Consider the following 14,544-nt stretch of genomic DNA (forward strand, 5'->3'; position numbering starts at 1 on the left):
TAATAATTTAAATATAATAGGATTAAATATAGTAATAAATTAAAGATATAATAATAATTAAAATTGTACCACTAGACTAATTCATCTTGATCTTAAGAGGAGAACCAATAAGATGTGTGTATGACACTCCTGCCTACATTATACATTGATGAAATGTGAAAAAGTAACTATTTTTTAACCTCTTTCAGAGAATTGCACTCTGTGAGCTGATTACCAGATGTGCAAAACATCTATTTAAGACATATCTTTTGGTGAGTGTCCAGAAATTGCTTATGGTATTTATAATACTCAGAAGGATATCACTAATATAATGCTGTATATTATGACACTTTTGCCAAAACTTGTTCTTGTATCCTTAATCATCCGTCTTTGCCCCAGGCAGTGGAACCATCTGCTCTGTCAGCCTCCATCAGCCATTTCCTCAACTGCTTCCTGAGCTCTTTTGCTGATGCTGGAGTCATTCAGCAAAACGACAAGTTAGCTTCTAGGCGCAGGAGTCGGAGAAGGCGGAGTCGTGCGTGTGTGGGTGGCACCATGACTGTCTGGTCCAACCTCACTCCGAGTGACCTTTGGGTGGCCATCAAAACTGAGGCCCACGAGTACTACCATTACAGCCTGCCCTGGTGAGTGTGACCTGTTCTCTGAACACAAATAGATCCTGTACTGTGATTTGATATGAGTGGGATCTCATCTCCTTCTGGCAGTGGAAGTGTGGAGGAGGCTGTGGACAAATGCAGGCTTCAGAGAATCACCCTGCTCAGAGAGATTGCCATCAAAACGGGCATTCAGGTATATCAGATTGTACTTAACATGATTTAATATGTTTTTTGGCAGTTATTGTGCTTTTTTCTTACTCTGATAACTACCTCATCTCTCCTTCAGGTTCTTTTAAGAGAGTATCACTTTGATTCTGAGCACAAAACTGTATTCACTGAAGAGGACATCCTTAACATTTTCCCCGTAGTAAAGCACATCAGTCCTAGGGCTAACGATGCTCTTTATCTCCTGCGTTGTGGTCAGTCTGAGGTCCAGCAAGGTGAGCATTCAAAGGAGCTCTCAATCTGGGGACACATTATAAACTTTATCAGGCTGAAAATTATATATTATTTTATTTATTATTTTTATTTAATTTTATTATTAATTGGCAACAATTATTGGAATGTATCAGCAAAAATCTAAATAAAAGTATTTATTATTATCAATTATAATAATAATAATAATAAACTTTATTTTTATAGAGAGCCTTTAAAGGTAACTTCCCAAGGCACTTTACATACGAAAGAAAAATAATAATAATAAAAATAAAAAACACAAGAACAATTGATATACATAAGCATGTTAACTACCGTTCAAATATTTTCTATTTGAATATATTTTAAAATGTAATTTATTCCAGTGATGGCAAAGCTGAATTTTTTTAGCATCATTACTCCAGTCTTCAGTGGAACATGAAACCCTTCAGAAATCATGCTAATATGCTGATATGCTGCTCAAGGAACATATTTTTTACTATCATCAATGTTAAAAACAGTTGTGCTGCTTAATATTAATATTAATATTTTTGTACGTTCGTTTTTTTTCAGGATTCTTTGGTGAATCAAAATGGCAAAAGAACAACATTTATTTGAACTAGAACTCTTTTGTAACATTTTAAACATGTTTTACTGTCACTTTTGACCAATTTAGTTAATCCTTGCTGATTAAATGTATTAATTTCTTTCAAAAAAAAATCCTCTTACTGACCCCAAACGTTTAAACGGTAGTGTATATCAAAATAAAAATAATATTCAAACAAACCTTAGTCTTTAATATGCATTTGTGCATCACTAGGTTGTCTGAAAGAGGGCTGTGAGTTAATAAGCCAGGCTCTGGGTCTCTTCACTAATGTCTATGGGGCTCTGCATCAGGATGTCAGCGTATGTCTGCGGCTATTGGGACGCTTACACTACATCCTCGGAGACTATGCTGAGGTATCACATGTTCTAAAATAACAGATGATAGACTAAAGACTCGGAACCTGAATAAATAGTTTTAAAAAATGACATTTTGAAAGAAAATTTGTATTTTATGCTGTCAGGCCCTCAGTCACCAGCAGAGGGCTGTGCTGATCAGTGAAAGAGTTCTGGGAATTGAGCATCCCAACACTATACAGGAATATGTACGTAATCATATTTGTGTAAATTAAAACTATGGTTTACTGTAGTATCATACAGTTATGCTGGTGTCAATATATGAAAGTAAAAAACAAAGTTGTTTCCTCTTTGTGTAGAAGCACCTTGGTCTTTATTGCTTTGTTGGGGGGCAGCCGGTGACAGCTCTGCGATTATTATACCGTGCCCGATACCTGATGCTCCTGGTGTGTGGAGAGGATCACCCTGAGATGGTTTTACTGGATGTGAGTTATAATTATAGCAATGTGATAATAATGAATAACAGGAACACTGAAAACAAACAAACAAAAATGTCAAGTAGTGGCCTACAGTATGACATGCTCTTCAACTATTTTAAACAACATTTTTATAATCCTTGTATATTTTCCCATATTATTTAAGTGATTTATATTGTTTTATACACTATATTCTGTTATTTTATATTGTCTGCTGAAAGATATTTTTTCACCTTTCAGGACTTCACTAGCATGTACTGTTCAAAAGTTGGGGGACGATAAGATACACATAATCTTTTTCAGTATATTTTAAAATGTAATTTATTCCTGTGATATTTATATATACACACACTATTGTTCAAAAGATTTTTTTTAAGAAATTAATACTTTCATTCAGCAAGTGCGCATTAAATTAACAAAAGTAACAGTAAAGACAAATAAATAAATTTTTACTTTTACATTCTATCAAGGAATCCTGAAAAAAATGTATCATGGTTTCCACAAAAAATTTTAAGCAGCACAACTGTTTTCAACATTGATAATAATGTTTCTTGAGCAGAAAATCAGCATATTAGAATGATTTCTGAAGGATGATGTGACACTGAAGACTGGAGTAATGATGCTGAATATTCCATCACAGGAATAAATTACATTTTAAAATATAGTAACATAGAAAACAGTTATTTTAAATTGTTAACACATTTATCACTCTTTTTACTGTATTTTTGAGCAAATAAATGATGAGCATAAGAGACTTCTTTCAAAAACGTTAAAAAAATCTTACCGACCCCAAGATTCCCTTATACATTCAAAAGAATTTCAACCTAAAAATGTTCATGTTATTTGCATCTCCCCCAGTACTGATGATAACTAATGCTCATGAATATCTTTGCAAATGTTTAAGTACTAAATACGCAAATTAGTTTTAAAGCATTTTTAACTTAAGCATACTTTGCATTCATCTCCTGTACAGAGTAAAATAGGCCTTGTGCTTCATAGTATGATGGCCTGTGATCTTGCCCTGAAGTTCCTGGAGAATGCCCTTGCCCTGACCTCCAAATATCAGGGACCCTCATCTCTCAAACTGGCACAAAGGTGAAAAGTGAACAGAAACACAAACAAGACACTTTGTTGTAGATACAGTACTCATATGTACATAAATAGAAAGTGTTACAAAACTGTCATGATCCTGTCCCTCTCTACAGTCATCACTTATTGGCAAAGGTGCATGAAAGTAAAGGAGATTTCCGTGCTGCGCTGAGGCATGAAAAGGAGCGTTACGGCATATACAGGAAGCAGGTGAATAGTTACAAGCCCAAATTGATGAGCAAGTTTGATTTGCCTTGAATCTAGTCTAGGTTTTAATAAATGCTGTTTTTAATAGGTCGGAGAAGCACACGAGAAGACCCAAGAGAGTTCAGAGTACCTAAAGCATCTGACACATCAGGCAGTGATTCTACAGAAAACTATGAACTGGATCTATAAGACTGGCTCAGACACCAATATTTCTCCTCTCAATGTTAGTACTGACATTGTTGTGTAATAATGATGAATTAAAGGATTAGTTCACCCTAAAATGAAAATTAATAATAATTTACTCACTCTCAAGCCATCCTAGGTATATACTGTATGACTTTCTTCTTTTAGCCAAACAAAATCGGAGTTATATTAAAAAATATAACCAAGCTTTATAATGGGAGTGAATGGGGCTCAAGATTTTGAAGCCCAAAAAAAGCACATCCATCTATCGTAAAAGTAATCCAGACGGCTCCAGGGGGTTAATAAAGGCCTTCTGAAGAGAAGTGATGCATTTTTGTAAGAAAAATATTCATATTTATAACTTTATAAACTATAATCACTGGCTTTCGGTAACAGCCGTACGCGAGTCTAGTTCCAGCAGAAGAGTAACCTCTGACCCGACGCATGACGTATTGACAAACGCAGAAGCGCAGAGGATAGAGCAAAACAAAACACCGGTCACAAATTAGAAGTATAACGAGAATTTTTAAGGAGAAATGTTGGAGGAGCTTCAGTTTGTTGCCCAGCCCTAATCTCACCTAAGCTTACGTACATCCTACGTCATGCATTGGGTCAGAGGTCGCTCTTCCAACAGAACTAGCCAGAGATTATAGTTTATAAAGTTATAAATATGGATATTTTTCTTACAAAAACACATAGCTTCACTTCAGAAGGCCTTTATTAACCCCCCTGGAGCCATATGGATTACTTTTATGGTGAATGGATGAGCATTTTGGGGCTTCAAAATCTATGGTACCATTCACTCCCATTATAAAGCTTGGAAGAGCCAGGAAATGTTTTACTGATTGTGTTCGGCTGAAAGAAGAAAGTCATATACACCTTGGTTGGCTTGATGATGAATAAATAATTGTTCTGTCCCCTCATTCAGCTGAACTCTCCAAGTCGTGTCTGGATAGTGGAGCAGCTAAATCTTGTCACTGGGATTGTCCTTATTCCTCTTAGGTAAGAAAAATAACCTTTATAAGTCAGTAAGATCTGAAAGTGTACTGGGAAATTTTTAATTGCTCTTTAATTGCAATGTAATTATAACATAAATATGTGTTTAAGGGTAGTGATATGTGCCTGTGATTGGTTTTTATTAAATAAATTATTATAACTAACTAATTAACTAATTTAACAGATTTAAACTTCTTACTTTGTTATATGAAGGTCATATTAAAACTGTCTTCAATTTTTATGTCACCCTCCTTTTTGAGCATAAAAAAATGCACTATCCAAACTTAAATGGTTGTAATTCAAGAATGCTTTGGAAGACAGACCTAAGGTTGGTCTCTTTTTAAAGAAGACACTCAGGAGATTATTGCCGTAAAGCACTTCAAAAAATGAAAGTGTAAAAAAGTGATCAAAGTTTAAGTTTACTGTAAAACAAGTACTGTACTAAACATGTTTTATTTTATAAAAAAATATATATATTTTACAAAATACTTTTTACTCTAAAATTGCTATAAAATCAAAGCCATATATCTAACCAAGGCTGCATTTCCCAAAAGCATCGTAAGCCTAAGTTGAACGCAGAACCATTGCCACCAATGGAGCTACGATCAGCTTAAGCTTACGATGCTTTTGGGAAACGCTGCCTAAGTTGTGTTCCAAATTTGAAGTTGATATCACAAAAATTTAAGTTCAGATGTGATTTTGTTAAGGGCGCTGTCCTGTAACAAATTAATACATTTCTGTCACAGTATCACTTCTATCTCAAATCAGTCGCCAAATATCGAAACTTGATTCTCAGACCTTTCTAGCGATATGTTTTTTGTCAAGATTAGAAAAAATTATTTAAAAAATTTGTAATATGAAACATGACACTGCCCACTAGAGGGAGGATCCCGCTAAAATTATTTAAAGTACAGTTTCAATGGTTACGCAATGTCCAATTTCAAAATGATTTTCAAAAGATGAATTTTGAGTTTTTAAGCATTTGAATGATACCTAATTTATGATGATTACTAAAATATGTGATAGAGGAAAAAAAGGCAATAAAAAAAGAGCGCCAAGCATCCCGCTAGTATATCAGAATGATTTCTGAAGGATCATGTGACACTGAAGACTGGAGAAATGATGCTGAAAATTCAGCTTTGGCATCACAAGAATAAATTACATTTTAAAATATATTGAAATAGAAAACAGTTATTTTAAATTGTAATAATAGTTCACAATATTACTGTTTTACTGTGTTTTTAATCAAATAAATGCAGCCTTTGTAAGAGACTTCTTTCAAAAACTCGTGAAAAATCATATCAGCCTCAAACTTCGGAGCACTTTCTCTTTCTTTTTGTTATATGAAGGTCAAAACTTTGTCTTCAAAACTTTTTACGTCTTCACTGATTTTTGCTACTATATATTTGCCCTTGTGTCAGACCCAGACTTTCAATATTAAAATATGAAAACCTCTGTTCTCTATATTATTCTTTCCATTTCTCTGATTTTCTTGAATAACATTCATCAACTTTTTTTTATCCCTGAAGTAACAGTGACCTTGAGAAACTCAGGACTGACACTCAAAACATGTCATCCCACACAAAATACTGTTGAGTCAATGGAGGATCTGCAGGGGCCGTCTGAGGACCGTGACACATTGCAAGCTAAAGATGACTAACGTCTTGTAATTTAATTGTACTTTAAATAAACGAACAGATGAGCTCTTAAATGAAAAATGTTCTAGTTTAGGATTAAACATATTAATATGAAACTAAAAAAGAAAAAGTGTAAATGAACTCTCACTCATGACCACACGGTGCAGCAGATGATCTTGCAAGGAAATATAGCAATCCCTTTAAAAAGCATGAGTGTATCTGGCTGTTGATTGTAACTAGGCAAATTTGCACACTTGTAAACAGGACTGTCTGGTCATTTATGTCTTCCTTTGTACGTTGATGTGTGCTGATTGCACTGTATATCATGTATAAGAGCCACAGAGCAGTGACTAAAGAGGGCTAATGCATGCTTTTCATACTTGAGTTTACACTAAGTTTAGCTTGATTTCAAGGAATGTAGGCCAAGAAATGATGATTATTGCAATGTGATAAAATACTTTGTGAAAAGTGCTTCAAATAAAGCAGTCGAAACTGGTCGTAATTTTAGTATTATTTATCTACTATTAATAATTATTAATATGTTTGAATTAGTTTTTATTTTTTATATTTTCAGGGATAATAAATTATACACATTCAAACAACACTATCAAGATAATGGAGAAGGGGAAACCCAAACTGATCCAGTTTATTTAACAAAAATAAACTATTTTTTTCCAGATGTAGCCTAATTTACCATTTCTTCCAGCAATAATTTAACAGAGGGGATTTTAGTGTTTTCCAAAACTTTAGTATTCATTTCTTTGCAATAATAAGCCCATAAGACAACAACTGTTGAGATTTTTGGAATGAGCTGAGTTTAACTGAAGCACCAAATATCACCATGAATAAGTGGATCAGGATCTAACTCAACATGTAACGTATCAGACAGAATTTGAAATATATTTGTCCAAAATGGGATTAAAGAGCATAACTATGTAAGAGTGTGGCTTCCTCAGTCTGACATTTATCACATATTGGGGAAACATCTGGAAAAATTTGACGTAGTTTGTTTTAGCATAATGAAGTCGATGAGTAATCTTAAAATTAATAAGGCAGTGCCTGGAGTTAACAGAGCGTGTATGAATGTTTTCTAGTGCAATGGTTCCCAATCCTGGTCCTGGAGGCTCCCCAACACTGCACATTTTGCATGTCTCCTTTCTCTGACACACCCTTTTCAGGTCTTGGAGCAAAGCCACTGGAAGGCAAGCCTGCAACCTTTAGCCAAAAAAGCGTAACAGCTAATGCTAACGCCCCGCCCCTGGCGGTACGCAGGGAAGGAGACCAGAGGCTGTTTTTTGAATGGATGTCAATGGATGAGAGGCTTCACTATGGTGATTAAACAGCTTTTGTGGGGAAATAGCTAATTAATTGACAGCCTGTTTGCTAATCTTCAGCATGTTTTACACTAAACTATACTTTCGTTGGGAACTATATGTAGATTTTAGCTTGATAAAAATGTATTTTTTTAAGAGAAGGCAGACTAGGGGATGTTGCGTCTGATATCACTGCCATTACACAATAGGCTGAGAGGTGTCGCACGTGATTAAGTTAGCCGTTACGGTTTCTCCAATGGTAAGAGATACAGACCCTCTTATCTCCCCATTATATACAATCTCTGCTTGGAGTCTCTACTAATGAGCTGATGACCTGGATCAGGTGTGTTTGGTTAAGGAGAGATGCAAAATGTGCAGTGTTGGGGTGCCTCCAGGACCAGGATTGGGAACCACTTCTCTAGTGCATTGACCCAGAGCTCATCACTGATCTCTTCCCCCTACTTCATGCTCCCATTGTAATCTTATACTCTGTGTAGAAGGTGAAGTTTTTGATAATTTCTATTTTGCTCTTGATATTTTAGAGTGTCACTCCTTTATTGCTGTGCGCTTTTCTTTGCACAGTGGCTGATTTGTAGTTTGTAGCACCAAAAGATTCCCTGAGTTTTCATATTTTTTTTTAGTTCCCATTGATTTCCTATGACTAAAGGAGTTTGTGACAATTGTGACTACTTCTTCTTGTTTTTTTGTTTTTTTTTTGTTTTTTTTGTTTTTGACCCTTTAACATATCTGAATCATTTCCATGATTTTTTTGTGTGTGTTCACATAGCTAATGCGACAAAAGTGTCATCCCATTCCGATGAAGCAAAAAATTTACATTTTTCAAAACGTTTCTTAACAAAGAGGCCCAGAGGGTTAAAAAGGGAAGAGTAGAACATCACAGCTCACTGTATTGCTTCTGCAAGAACCTGTTGTATATGGGACCCGTTTGAGTGCTACCTGTCAAATAGGTCCCAGTTTACTCAGACAGTTTTGTATGTCTGATGTAATGACTTTGCAACATGTAATTTAGTTTTCAGGTGCAAACATGGACAATGCTCTTCTCCTTGACTCTCATTTAAAGGTAGACTCTACTCATATAATCACCTTGTTGATCAAAATGTGAAAGCTTTAACAGACTCTGAACGTACATTATTGCATCTGGTTCTGTTCAATGTTGATGATATTTTTCCTTTGGTGAGGATTCTCACAGATTTTAAGGACTGTACAGAACTTTTTTTTTTAGAAACTGTTGATTCTTATATGTCTGTGCATGATTTTGATAAGAAATTGTTTTATAGGATGTTCATTAACATTTTGAACAGAGATAAATAAAATGGTAAAATTGATACTCGAGCTCACTTAAGTATGATTGATGGTGTTGGACCTGAATTGGGAGAGCTGTACAAACCACCATTTTTGAAGATGGTTGCTGATATGCAATGGAGGGTTTTCTATGCAGCTGTGGCTGTTAATGCTTTTATCTCTTTTTTAATCTCTGATACTAATAATGACTGCTCTTTTTGTACCCTTTCTGAGACAGTTTTTCAGTTTTATGGACTGTTGTCATCTTTTGCCACTGTTCTCTATGTTGGAAGATCTTTTTAAATTGTTTGATTAGGTAGTTTTGTTTTGTTTTGTTTTTCAAACAGTTTTTAGGTTACAGGTATTCACAAAAAAGAGGGAGCAGTGTCAACTCTTTAATTTCATTTTGTGAAGAGCAAAGATGGCTGTATAAGTATTCAGACCCTTTGCTGTGATACTCATATATTTAACTCAGGTGCTGTCCATTTCTTCAGATCATCCTTGAGATGGTTCTACACCTTCATTTGAGTCCAGCTGTGTTTGATTATACTGACTGGACTTGATTAGGAAAGCCACACACCTGTCTATATAAGACCTTACAGCTCACAGTGCATGTCAGAGCAAATGAGAATCATGAGGTCAAAGGAACTGCCTAAAGAGCTCAGAGACAGAATTGTGGCAAGGCACAGATCTGGCCAAGGTTACAAAAAAAATTCTGCTGCACTTAAGGTTCTTAAGAGCACAGTGGCCTCCATAATCCTTAAATGGAAGATGTTTGGGATGACCAGAACCCTTCCTAGAGCTGGCCGTCCGGCCAAACTGAGCTATCGGGGGAGAAGAGCCTTGGTGAGAGAGGTAAAGAAGAACCCAAAGATCACTGTGGCTGAGCTCCAGAGATGCAGTCGGGAGATGGGAGAAAGTTGTAGAAAGTCAACCATCACTGCAGCCCTCCACCAGTCCTGGCTTTATGGCAGAGTGGCCCGACGGAAGCCTCTCCTCAGTGCAAGACACATGAAAGCCCGCATGGAGGACTCCAAGATGGTGAGAAGTAAGATTCTCTGGTCTGACGAGACCAAGATAGAACTTTTCGGCCTTAATTCTAAGTGGTATGTGTGGAGAAAACCAGGCACTGCTCATCACCTGTCCAATACAGTCCCAACAGTGAAGCATGGTGGTGGCAGCATCATGCTGTGGGGGTGTTTTTCAGCTGCAGGGACAGGACGACTGGTTGCAATCGAGGGAAAGATGAATGCAGCCAAGTACAGGGATATCCTGGACGAAAACCTTCTCCAGAGTGCTCAGGACCTCAGACTGGGCCGAAGGTTTACCTTCCAACAAGACAATAAACCTTAGCACACAGCTAAAATAACGAAGGAATGGCTTCACAACAACTCTGTGACTGTTCTTGAATGGCCCAGCCAGAGCCCTGAGCAAGATGGCTGTATATATGAGTAGATAAAATAAGGTGGAAGGATCTACAGATGATGATGCTGTTTTTGTATTTGTCAAAATGTTGAAATCTCATTTAAAATAGATTTTAATTACTATAGTTTGACGAACGATCTGGAAAAAATTTCCAGTAAATAGTGTTATAAAGATGTGCTCTAGAATGAATTAATTTTCAAGAGTGTGTTGATTTAATGTGTTTTTTGTTTGTTTGATTGTTGTTATAATTGTTTTAATAAAGTATTTGTAAAATCTCAAAATCTCTCTCTCTCATTAATACGGAATAAAATATATCATCCATTGATAAGATATGGCTATAAATGCACATAATTTCTTTAAGCCACTTTAGACACCAAGAACACAAAACCCATTTACCACTGGCTCATGGAAATTGTAAGTTAATGTGCTGTTTTGTTCAGATAATAGAAGAGTAAAAATTTATACAGTTTATACAGTATATAGTTTGATAATGTATTGAATGTAATGAATTGATTGAAGAAAATGCCCTGAATGTGTGAAACAGATTTGTCATCATCAGGATTTTAGTAAACATTCTTCAAATGGAATCAAACACATCACAATTTCAGTTTTGCAAGTTTTCAGTGCTTTTTTTTTTTTTTTTTTCTCGAAGAACTTTTCTCCTTTTGTTTGCAGACTGTCTTTCTTACAAAAAATGGTTTTAGGGATCCTTCTCAGTCTCTCACTGAGTTTATGGTTCTGTGACACTAAATCAAGTAAGTTTTTTAATCTACTAATCTAGATTCTAAATAATTACTGTCTTTCTGACTCACATTACAGCAAAACCGTACTCTTTTTGTTTAATGATCTTTCTACAGTGGGAGCTATGTATGTAATACAAGAAACAGAAGCACCATGTATTAACATCAGTGATACCAACACCAACCAGCGCTTGAAAAACTTCTGGACAGAATTAAATATGTTGCTCGAAGCTGCAAAGAAATTCGTATCATGTTTATGATGGTATAATATTTTTCTATTTATCTTAGTTATCTTAAGGAATAAATCATTTTAGGTGACTCAATGCTTCTGTTCACGTAGATGGCCTGTACTATCTGATCTCATCAAGAGGGGTCCTTTACCAAACGTTCTGTGATATGACCACTGCGGGCAGCAGCTGGACGCCGGTGGCCAGCGTTCATGAAAACAACATGTATGGAAAGTGTACTGTTGGTGATCGCTGGTCTAGTGAGCAGGGCAGCAACGCAAACCGGCCTGATGGTGAAGGGACATGGGCAAACAAAGTTACGTTTGTAACCGCAGAGGCCGCTACAAGTGATGATTATAAGGTACTTTTTTATTACATTGAACAATCAAAACATGTTTATCTATAACCTGAATTGACAATCTGTTTCCTTTCTGTCATAGAATCCTGGATACTTTGATATTGCGGCACAGGATGTGTCTGTGTGGCATGTTCCTAATAATATGGAGTTGGAACACTGGACCATTGCCGCCATCCTGCGATACCACACTGAAAATAGCTTCTTAAGCCTCTACGGAGGAAACCTTTTCAATTCATTCAAGGTCAGATAAACTTTGACACCAGTTTTGAGTTTGAAACATTCACAGAAATATATAGGTTAAGAAGTATTCAATAATAACATAAAACGTTTACTTGTTTTACAATAGTTTTGTGAAACTGATGAAAAAAAGTTTAGGAATTAAAAAAAAAAAAAAAAACAGAATTCTTTCTTATCTTCATTTTCCCAGAAATTCCCTGTGAGGTTTGGAATCGGGACATGCAAAATTGATTATACTGCTGTTCCAATCGTGTATGATACTGGAAATGCAGATTACACCAGGAGTCTGGTCCTATATTAAGACGTATGGCAATATTTCTCAAATAATTTTTAAAGAAACTTACATCGATTGACAGTTATCATATCAGTGTACAGTATGTTGTCTTCAGTGATTGTGTATTGCATGGCATCATTGTTGAGATCTGATGAGTGAATATAATGAAAGTGATGTCAAGCGTGCATTGAACTCATGGCAGATTGTACACTCAAAATATTGTTTGTTCATTGAACGTAACTGAATTGAGCAAAACTTTTCCACACAATTAAGTTAGGGTCATACAACAAGATTGCAACAAGTCAATTTAAACAAATAATTGTTTGTTGAACAAATCAATTTAGGTTCTTGTGTCAGAAAAAGAATTTGTTGAGTGAACTTAATTAAATTAAGAAAAACGTTTCCATGAAATTTAATTATATTTTTCCAGCAAAAAAAATAATTAGTTTGGACTGATTTATTGTATTGTTGTATGAACTTAAATTCATCAAATTGTTATGGTTACCATTGTGGTGAAGAGTGAAGCTTGTGCTTAGGTTGTGGGTAGCTATTGTGCACATGAGAGTTCCATGATTGTCTGATGTGGGCGGGGCCATAGATCCAACTGCGTATGAAGAAAAGCAACACTGTAATCGACTAATCTTACTTCAAGTTACAATAAATAGCTAGTCTTGAATATGTTCATACATAACTTTTTATAGCATGTGAATATAATGAACAAGAAGTTACCTATCACTGCATTGATGCCAGCAAAGCTATGGCTTAATGAGTAAAGCAACATGATAGTTTAATGTCACCACCCACAACCTAACAACAAGCTCTACTCTACAGCACAGTGGTAACCACAATAATTTCAACATAGAAACTCTTTAAATGTCCAGCATAACTGAACATTAAACACTAACAAGTCTTTCCCTTTACTAAAAACACATTAAACAGCACTTAATTTCAACATTTACTCTCCTGACCTATCTCTATGCAAAGCATGCTGGGAACTAGAAATCCACTTCCCAGTTTTAATCAATGCAACAGAAATTATTCATGTAGTCCCAACACAAATGGTTTAAGTTACATTAACATTTTACAAATTTAATTTCATTTAATGTAATTAAATTGAGTGCAAATCACAATTAAATGACAAGTAAAAAACTAAAGATTTGTGTTTTTCATCTTATTTTATTTAAATAAACTGAGCAAACAGCTAGAACCATTCAGTATAACATACAGTAAATCATCAATAATATAATCTGTATTTTTTTCCAGCACATTTTGAGCCTGGATTCATCACATTCAGAGTCTTCAATAATGGAAAGGCAGCCATGGCTATTTGTTCAGGCACTAAACCAACTGTCTGTGACCCTGAACATGTGAGTTAAAGTTTTATTCTGGATTATTTACAACTACGTTTATGAACAGCATTTGTGGCAATTGAAGCTTAGGCAAGCGGTTTAAAATCAGAAAAATTAAGTGTGTATTTCTTACATTTTTGGTAAAAATAATTGTCTTTTGAGGGGTAAAGTTGTTTAAATCACCCTTTTTTAGATGGAAATGCTTTTCGAGTTGGATATAGTATGGTTATGTTCTTGTTATTTATCAATGTTAGTAATGTACTCATATTTTTGCAGTTCTGTATTGGTGGAGGTGGACACTTTCCTCAGGAGGCTCTAATAAAGACCACAGTGCTTCCAGAGAGATAACCGAAGCAGCTGTACTTCTTTTTTGTTGCTGACAGTCTGAAACTAAAATCACCCCTTCTTTTCCTTCTCTCTCATGATATATCACATTAATTAGCACCTGAATGTTAATATATATATATATATATATATATATTAGGGATGCACTGAAAATTCTGGATGCACTTGGTCGAAAACCAAAACTGAAAATGCTTAAAAAATTATTTATTTCTTATTTTAAATAAGCTTATTTTTATAATTTTAACATGACCATATGACAGCTTAAAATGTTATCTGATATAATCAAAAAATATACATGACAAACTAAAATATTTTGTCAATAAAAGTCAATTATTATTTTTTCATATAAAATAATAGCATTTTTTTAGAAAGTCAAAATTAAATAATTTTGGAGTTTGACAATGAACACACTGCAAAACACATCTATACAGCATTGTTCAAAGTAATACAGGCAAATAGATGAAGAAACATATTCA

The 14,544-nt window shown here is 35.1% G+C and overlaps 1 protein-coding gene and 1 pseudogene across 5 annotated transcripts in view; both read left to right on the forward strand.

Moving 5' to 3' along the window:
• The window catches only part of LOC127504027 (clustered mitochondria protein homolog), a 29,835-nt gene extending 20,678 nt beyond the window's left edge, over positions 1–9,157 (forward strand). For all 5 annotated transcript variants that reach the window (XM_051878341.1, XM_051878342.1, XM_051878343.1 and 2 more), the window contains 12 exons: positions 189–251; positions 379–623; positions 705–789; positions 883–1,036; positions 1,831–1,970; positions 2,078–2,158; positions 2,270–2,395; positions 3,360–3,481; positions 3,592–3,685; positions 3,771–3,905; positions 4,794–4,867; positions 6,391–9,157. In XM_051878341.1, coding sequence (XP_051734301.1) covers positions 189–251; positions 379–623; positions 705–789; positions 883–1,036; positions 1,831–1,970; positions 2,078–2,158; positions 2,270–2,395; positions 3,360–3,481; positions 3,592–3,685; positions 3,771–3,905; positions 4,794–4,867; positions 6,391–6,457 — 1,386 coding nt within the window. In that variant the 3' untranslated portion in view covers positions 6,458–9,157. The remainder of the gene's footprint in view (positions 1–188; positions 252–378; positions 624–704; positions 790–882; positions 1,037–1,830; positions 1,971–2,077; positions 2,159–2,269; positions 2,396–3,359; positions 3,482–3,591; positions 3,686–3,770; positions 3,906–4,793; positions 4,868–6,390) is intronic.
• A 2,075-nt stretch (positions 9,158–11,232) lies between these two features.
• Positions 11,233–14,103, forward strand: LOC127504352 (intelectin-like; annotated as a pseudogene).
• Positions 14,104–14,544: the final 441 nt, after the last annotated feature.

This window comes from Ctenopharyngodon idella, chromosome 21 (assembly GCF_019924925.1).
Source record: "Ctenopharyngodon idella isolate HZGC_01 chromosome 21, HZGC01, whole genome shotgun sequence".
Taxonomy (NCBI): Eukaryota; Metazoa; Chordata; class Actinopteri; order Cypriniformes; family Xenocyprididae; genus Ctenopharyngodon; species Ctenopharyngodon idella.